Below are 8,838 nucleotides of genomic sequence, written 5' to 3'. Positions count from 1 at the left end.
CTCGGCACTCCCATCAAGATTTCCGGGTCCTTTTGCAGGGCATCCCCCTTCGTAGGACTTGATGACTTTCCATTCCGAATCCTTTGTCGGCTCGCGATCACTGGTGAGGCTCACCTGGCAGGACCCACCACCATGGGTGGCGCTGCCCAGAAGCTTGATGGAATTGTTGCTCCCAGTCCGATAAGTAGCCTCTTCAGTCGGAACGATAAAATCACCTGGGGATATCTTGCAAGGAAAGTCACTACCATCTGCAGCAAGTGGCGAGTTGTCAAGTGTCTTTCTACTAGATCCGTAGGGTTCGGGAGAGGTCATTCTCAGGTGCGCATAGGTCGGCGAAAATGCAACTGCCTGCAAAAGTAGACACCATGTCACGAGTATCATAGTAAAAGGGGAGATGGCCTCCTGTGGTCAAATACCGGTTAGTTATCATGTAGCTGAAGGTTATACTAGGTTTCGCTGCCGCTTATATATCTCCGAAGTGCACATGAATGCAAGGACGCTTGAACTGTTGAGGCTGCCGCGGTTATATGAGTCCATCACGAAACCACAGTGCAGCCTAGTTGTGCTGTCCTTTTGGCTTAAAGTGCGCCGCAGCAGGTAACAGGTAGAAATTTGGCTTTCGAGACGAGACCAATGTGATTCTACCGATTGGCCGGAAGAAGTGGTGAGCCCATCATTGTGATAAAATGTCCTCACATCCGAAAGGAAAACGGAGTTCCCCGTTTAAGTGAGTCGGGTCGACTCACCACTCCTTGTACGATCTGGCACGAATTCAGCGATGGACTCAACCAACCAACATTCCCTATGAAGACCAATTCTGCTAACATTCTGTCCCTGTGTTGAATTTACCCTGTCACAAAATTGCGGGGCTCGCCACGGACCACCATTTATGTATCAAGTCACTACTACCAAACTCGACACCTAAAATCGTCCGCTCAATTCCTCCTCGATTTTATCCCCCTACTTCTTGTCCGCTCCCAGTCAGAGCCAGCAAAAAATCTCAATATGGATGTTCAACCAAAGCCGAAAACAAACCCAGCCGACGCAGTGAATCAAAAAGCACGCAGGAGAAGAAAGTCTCCTTTCAAAAAGGCATCCTAGTATAGCTCGGAATACGATGCCGATATCCATCTCGTTCTTCGGATGAAGAAATCCGGGAAGATCTTCGTTCTGGCCTCAAAAACAACTAGTAAGTTCACTGGGTCATCGATTTCGTCGCCAGAAAGGTAATAACTTGATTCCAAGAGGTCTTATCATCCCACACCCGTTCAAGTGTCTCCAGGCGACCCAGAGTCCAAGCCGTGAATCTCTACCATGCTAGCTACAAGTGTCTCCCTCAATAGGATGCCCTTATAGGGGCCTCCTGACTAGTTCAGTCCACCCCTTACAACCTATATCCCTCTAAAGACATTCTCCTCTTATCACCTTGTGCAAGGGATCAACTCCCCTAAAGGCTTCTGCCTTGCTCTACTAATTAGAACATGTGCTCTAGGCCCTGAAGACTATTCAAAGTCGATCAACGTTATGATTCATATACAAGTGCTGCGGAATTGTATAACAAATTTAGTCGATCACGTTGATTGTTATGAACGGTCACTTCCGCTGAAGGGACCAACGATGAATTCATCGTCCGAAATGTAAATTCTTTAGGAATCAGAGGTAAATAAAACTCCATCACAGTTCAAGATTTGCGCTCGCCTAGTCAGATAATAATTGACTTGCTTTACGCTAAGCCTTCGGTCAGCTTTCATGATTGTTCCAAGTACGAATTGCAATGAAGGCTGGTTGCTCAATCAGGTTTACCTCCAGTGGCCTGAAACCGAAAGGCACCTTGGCAAACTTCGTTGGACAACGAACTTGCGTGCAGATAGTACGAGACTTGTTTGATGACATATCCCTTATATACTCCATCACTTATCTATACATGTATTTCCCATTCTATCCCGTCCTGCAAGTGGCCTATCGCGCCGACCGACATTGACGACATTCGCTTAACAAGCGTAGAACAGCATCCTCTTAGGCACGATACATCAATCACACCGTCTAAAAAGTCTTGGTATCAAACGTCTTAGTAAAGATGTCGCCACCTACTAACCATCAAGGTTATACGGAATTATGCCTATCTGTGATAAAGGTATAAGATCCCCGCACCGCTGTTAATGAGCCGAAATAAACGAGCAGTACTCCCTCGTGGAATGCTCAGACGTCGAACTTTGGCGAGAATTGCGACAGGCTCAATTCTAGCGCAGGCAGGGTTTCTGAGGAGCTACCCGGAAGGGTGTTTAAGTGGCCCTCTGATAGCGTTACCGAAGAATAAACGTCTCTAGGGGACATCATATTCTCGCACGACGTCTCGCGTAGTGCTTTATCGTATCTATAGATACTTAGCCGTAACGAACGTGGTATATTAGTTTAGGCAGCTCTAGATTGCGAGCTCATATCCGGTGCGATAACTGGTCGTGAAGAGGCCGTGCTAAAAATATTCTTATCGTTTGATCGACGGCTATCCTCGGGTCCACACTAGCAGATATAGGGTTTCGTACTTATTATTAACCGGAGACGGTTAAGCATAGAGAATTCTAACTTTAGCTTAACGCTGTACACCACCGTCTTGAAGCTCACTTGAATGTAGTGTAGCTTATACTCCGCTAGGAGTAGTAAAACGTTTAGGATTATAACGAGGATGTTAATATAAAATAGATGGATAATAGCGTTACGGCCGTCTCGACCGCGGATTGTAATAGCACTTTTGAAATGATACACCGCTTTATATATATATATGCTATAAATGACGAAGTCTTATATATAAAAAACCGTCGATTAGATCCGGTTAAATATCGCGGTAGGGCGAGCAAAGCGTGTATCGCCGCGGTTAAGGCCGAAGAAAAAAAACGGTCATTAGGATATGTAGGATATAAGCGTTTATAATGATTATCTATAGAACCCACCGCACCTTTCTTATATCGGAGAAAACGAGGTGTAGACGCGAGTAGAGGACGACGGCTTAGCCGGTAACCATGGCGTACCATCCTATTATAAAGGGGATAGATATCGAGAGGTTAGACGCCTATAAGATAAAGCGAGCTATAGTAGGAATTGCATGCACGAGAATTCCCTAGGATGCAAATTGTATACTCTAGAAATAGAGGCCCCGGTAGCGCTTGAATAAGTCGAACGTGACAATCCCTATTTCTAGGGCATTATACGTGCCGATAGAGAATATGGACACGATCTGGATAATAGAGATATTCTCTATAAGGATGGCCCCAACATTTGTTAGCAGGCTAGTCATGAGTGTATCTATGGTCTAATAAGGTTTAACGAGTATAAAGGCTAGAGGTATAGAGGATAAACGATCCGTAGCTTGGTTTATAAAAGCCTCCGAACCGAGAACTGTCCTCCTAACGAGATCATGACATTATAGCTAGGGGGCTCCTTTAAAGCTCTAAAAACGTCTGGACTCTTATCGGCTCGGGATATACTTGGCTGGGTTTCCAGTGGTCTGAATGGGTCTAACGGGTAGCTATATCGAAACCAGAGTGGTTTGTAGTTAGTACTAAGGCATCAAATTGTGTTTGAATTCATGCCATAGTTATTTTTGACGTGAAGTGAAGCTTTCCCACTATTCTCAAGTTATAGGGCTAGTTTCACGAACTACTGCAAAACCGAGGGCGGGATCGTCGGCCTATGGCTGATCGCCTTATCTTGAATCTTGATAAGTGATTTTCGATGAACCATGGAAACGCTAGTTTAGGGAGAAAATGGGATTATCCGTGGATAAATAGGATTTAGTTTCGATCTCATCGGAAACCTTACTAATAAACTTCGGCTCTACCTAGTTTCTAGGTCGGCCGTGGTTGAAGTTGTCCTATAGTTATAGGAGAATCCAGAAGAATCGGGTATGCTCACTACGGGCGTAGACCTTTGAAATATTATGAAATAGCACTAATGTATCCAAAATATTCTCGATCTCTAGAACCTGAGGACGGGTAGGATGAGCCGGATGCTGGAAAAGGAGTGGGACCGCAGATGGCGGCCCACACCGCCGACTCTTACCATTTCCGTGAGCCAATCGGTTTCTCGGCTTTTCAAGCAAAAACCAGGAAATATGATTATGTAATCCCAGCTGGTCCGTTCCAACCCGTTTAATGTTTATAAACTGTCTACTAGGGTTGTAAGACTGGCGATCGAATCTGAGCAGATAGAAAGCGTAGATTTCGCATTCGAAGAGAGTAAACTCATTAGGGAAGCTAGTATAGAAGAAGTTACATACCTTCTTGAACATCCTTTAAAGGACGAGACTAACGAGAACTAATAGGTCGCCACTCGACGGAGGACTAAGTTATTTTCTTATGAGAGTAGGTAGGAGAACCCGACTATGGATTGCTTTTAGCGTACTATTCTTTTGCTGGACACCTACGTGATATTCTAAATACCTTAGCTATCGTACCTATGAGGATGGTCCCTTTAGTAGGACTAAGTAACAAAGGTATGTTATATTATTACTAGTCTGTCGAGACTGGGTCTATGAATCGTGTCTGGACCTTTTTGAAAAATTTGCTATTTCTTCTCTTGACTATAAATAGAACCTCCTTGATCTATTATCCCGTGGGTTATCGCCGAGTTTTTTTTTTTTATAGGACCGTACTATTATCAGTCTATATTTATAAGCGGTTTTTGATTAGTCCTATAAGTGCTTCCTTTATTTAGGGTCTTACTAGAGTGTGATAGTAGCGTTATAATCTCGTGGGGTAAAATAGCGATCGTCGAGTACCCTAGCTTAAGAGCCTTAGTAGTTAAAATGCCTTAAATGGTTACCCCGGAAACTAAGCCTAGGTTCCTACTATAGCTTTTTCCACACGATCTAGAAGTCTTATAGTCAGCTATAGAACCCTAGTGAGCTTTGACGAAGGAAAATTTAGCACGATAGTGGCAATAGTTGGTCTAACTTAGATTCTAAATCCTAGTTCTATAATATATGCCCTAATATTTCTGGATTGTTTTCTTCTCCGAATGAAATGGAAGACTTTAGGGCCCAACTTTCAGAAACTGTTATAATAGCGGGATAGTGTAAATAGTGGAAGTTACGTCTTAGATAGTAGTATTAACTACACTATATATAGCTAAGGCTAGAGAGCCCTTCTTGTTTCTAAGAGCGGCTCGGATGGTTCGACTCTAGTTGATACTAAGACACAACCGTATACCTTAATATAGATCTCGATGTGGGGTAGTCGATCACTTCCTCTATAATAAAACCGTAGATCTTATACTTTCGCGCTAGCGCACTATAGGGCCCCCTATATTAATAGGCACTTGGCTTTTAGGCTTATAATACCGATACCGGTATAGCTACTTAGTAGGAGGAGTCACGCTTTCACCTCGTTTTAGGGCTTTGATTGTCCCTACCTAAACCTTTAAAGTCGAAACTCCCTAGAAGGCCACTACGATCAAACATTCCTTCACTTTGCCCGGCGTCTTACTAAATCTATATTCATTCACCGAACGGAAGGATTTAGTATAGTAAAAGAATATAAGCCCTCTCGGTGAGGTGTAGGCTACGGTACTACTATAACGAAACCCGGGACTAGTAGGGTATATACCTCCTCGCCTTATTCTACTCGGTCTATAGCCTCTAGGTCTAAGGCGGAACGTAACCCTCTTAAGGCGGTAGGGAATCACAAAGGGCTAGTAGGTTAATCTCTGTTTTTCCTTCACTTACTCGAGCTTCGTTATATTCTTTTACTTTATCCTATTAGTCGTTTATAACTATACCTTACTAACGCTAGCTTTTAGGGGCATTCTATAGCGAAAATCACCCGAAAGAAAGACCATAAAGCGACCCACCGAAAGTGCCTAGATATGATAGACTAGATCTAAAAGGAGGTCTAGCTAGCTCTTAAGGAGATAGACGAAGAAAGAGCCTATGATTCCTAGTCGATACGGCGTTTATATACTAAAAAGGTCTAGGAGACCTCGAAACTATAGGAGGCTATCATAGTAAAAGACAAAGCCTTAGGAGAGAACTAGAGGCTTAAACGAGAGCTCTACTAATTATAGCAGGCGTAGGAGTTATCTCACACCACCATATAGGGCCTAGTCTTATAGCACGATATTCAGCCGGTCTTATATCAAACGCATAGCGAGCTAGTATCGGCGACTACTCGGTTCTGGAACACGATCGACGCCCTCCAGAACCGTAGACTAGCATCCTACTTGCCTAGCTCGGGGGGCATCCACGGAAGTTAGCCCGAGTAGGATGGCCCGCTTGGAACTCTAGGTCATAATGCCCTACCCGGGTTTTCTGCTTCGAGTGATTATCCCCTTATAACTTAAGAGGCGCTAGTTTCAATCAACCAATATCAATCACTTATGTGAAACATGGCAAATTCAGCGTTTCCGGCGGTCCTGGCTTTACTATGGAGGAACCGGCAGCCACTACGCAGGTAGGTAGCTCATGAGATTATCTTCAGTAACGCCATAGCCATTCCATCACAACAGTAAAAATAGAAAAAAATGGTTGTTGTCCGATGTCCTGCCGTGGAAAGAATATTGACGTAAATCCTTTGACGATTGCTCCGCCAAGCGCAGCTTAGAAGGCGGAGAGAATGTTCCATGGCCGCTGAATGTGGTTAGCGGCAGGGCCCATAGCCCGCGGAGACGATGCGTTGATCCGTCGGAAGCAACCGAATCTGACCACCCAGTATTTGACAGGCAATGTGACTCGGCGACATTTATGAAGAAATTGGCTGTTTTCTTGGCGCTTGGTTCGCATATGAATTTTCTTGCCACTTGGCAGATAATAGGATTTCAAACGACAGCCTACGACGCTAGCACGAACTTCGGTATTTCTGGTCCGCCCACAGTGGCCGAAACTCAATTAAGCGGGCTATCCGCGGGTCATAAGATTTGGAATACTCTACTAAGCGTACGACAGCCAATCTATATCTCAAATTAATCCACCACTGAATATGGACGTGAGGGTCCAGTGGGCTAGGGAGAGGGTAGTCGATAAAATAGTACCTAGGCGCTCGAGAAACCTTAATGGCATGAATCAGTTTACAACTGTCACTGGCGAGGCTAGAGAATTCGTCCCAAGGAACTCAGTTCGTTACAGCGGAGTTATGGTAAATATTTGTCTACTTTCCGCAGCCTTACGGTTAGTTATAGCCTCCAGTCTGCCCTAGTGAGATATGATTGGCCGCGAAGCACAATGCGATGGTGATACCTCAGCTAACAAGGCTGACAACAGGCTCTGGGATATATTCTACAACCACATCACATTTCGATCCAGATCACTGCTGCGACCGAAAGGTTCGCCTAGTTGCATTATCCTCTGTAGTACTGTTCTTCCCCTCTTTGGCCATCATCTCCATGGATGTCTCCACGACCGCCAACCGACTGCGGATGTCCTCCAGGTCACTGCGAATACTTGCAATCCAGCTGTTAGAATTATCCAATTATTTTTGCATGAGCCTGGAAAAAGTCAGTCTTTGTTCGTTCCTGATGCGTCGCATAACTAACTTCGTTCGGATATCTAGTCTAATTGTTGTAAGCAGACGTATCACAAAACATTATTATAAAGGGGCGAATTCGCACTCACTCTGCGGCACATTGTAAGGCGATCATATTGCAGTCCTCCGTGAGATTAGCCTGTCCGGGTTGTTCCAGTTCTTCTTCTGGTCTCGGGCCCATACTCCAGGTGTGTGGAGGACTTTCCTGGCCATCCTCCACTGCGTTGTCGTTGTGATGGTTGCCAAAGGAGCCATTCTCCTGCAAAGAAGACTCTTCCTCCGTGGTATCGATTTCCGCTGACCCTGGCGGACTCCAGATATCCTCGGACCCGGAGGATGACAGGGACAGTGCACGTTGTAATCGGCTCCGAAAGCTTTGTCGTAGATCAGTGAACGGGATTTTTCGGATCCTCCCCATAGTTGGATCTGTGTCAAGGTGAGATAATGAATTCTCCCAGCCAGATGTTACAAGAGAAGTCGCACAGGCTGATATGAAGAGGTCGTTCTCCAAACCGGAGGTTGCGATCAGGGTTTGCAAGGCCCACTATCTTACATTAATTACCACAATTGTCGCTTAATTTGGCAACCAATCAGTCACGATTTTCATTAAACTTTAGGGGAATGAACTTTGTAGGAAGGCAAGTTTTGCCTCTAAAGTCTGTTTGAGGTTGCATTATTCAGTACCCGGTGGGGCTTGGTCTGGGAACTCATTGCTGTGTTCTTTTGGCGTACAGTAATTGCATTCAAGAACAATTTCCAGGAGTACGAAATTGATAGTTAGGCGTTCTTATAGCTAGGGATTGTTTCAACACTGATGGCTTGGGGGAGCCTGAAATACGGAGTCAATAATTCACAATTCAGACTCACCGAACCGATTCCCCAGAATGCTCCATGGGTCATCTTATTGAGACTTTAGAAGAATTTTCGTGAACCAAGGGCACTATCCTACCTTTTCACTGCGACATGGAGAGAATTTAGGCTCACTTTTCCTTCTATCAGGGACACAAGTCGTGCTATTGTCCGAAAGGTCTATTCTGGTTACTGTTAGTTCATGCGATATGTCCCCTCGAAGCGAGGTGGCCTGGGAGGAATAGGAGGAAAAGAACCTTCTCGCCTGGCTGGACGCTCATCGGGCGCTGCCGTGGAAAGCCCGCTCCCACGCATATTCTGCACAATATCAGGTGGGCCGAAGCGTTGAGTCTCTGCGAGGGAAAAAGTACCATATTCTGCGCAAGCAACGTCGCATTGGTGCCAGAACGCTTGAGTATCCAGGCCATCCAAGCCATCCAAGCCATCCAAGCCATCCAAGTCGAGCAGGAGCTCATCG

The 8,838-nt window shown here is 45.1% G+C and overlaps 2 protein-coding genes across 2 annotated transcripts; both read left to right on the top strand.

The window, feature by feature from the left end:
- Positions 1 to 5,556: 5,556 nt before the first annotated feature.
- Positions 5,557 to 5,871, top strand: N7489_003651 (uncharacterized protein; the record flags this gene model as incomplete). Its single annotated transcript, XM_056709406.1, has 2 exons — positions 5,557 to 5,688; positions 5,794 to 5,871. Coding segments are annotated over 2 exons (210 nt in total), but the record flags the coding sequence as incomplete, so codon positions are not given.
- A 642-nt stretch (positions 5,872 to 6,513) lies between these two features.
- N7489_003650 (uncharacterized protein) lies at positions 6,514 to 6,955 on the top strand (the record flags this gene model as incomplete). Its single annotated transcript, XM_056709405.1, has 2 exons — positions 6,514 to 6,554; positions 6,589 to 6,955. The coding sequence occupies 2 exons, from the start codon at positions 6,514 to 6,516 to the stop codon at positions 6,953 to 6,955; spliced, it is 408 nt and encodes a 135-aa protein (XP_056573707.1).
- Between the last annotated feature and the right edge of the window lie 1,883 nt (positions 6,956 to 8,838).

The sequence above is a fragment of the Penicillium chrysogenum genome, assembly GCF_028827035.1.
Source record: "Penicillium chrysogenum strain IBT 35668 chromosome Unknown utg000001l_segment0_segment0, whole genome shotgun sequence".
NCBI lineage: Eukaryota > Fungi > Ascomycota > Eurotiomycetes > Eurotiales > Aspergillaceae > Penicillium > Penicillium chrysogenum.
Note: the sequence above shows the minus strand (reverse complement) of the source record. Positions and strands in the feature narration are given on the sequence as shown.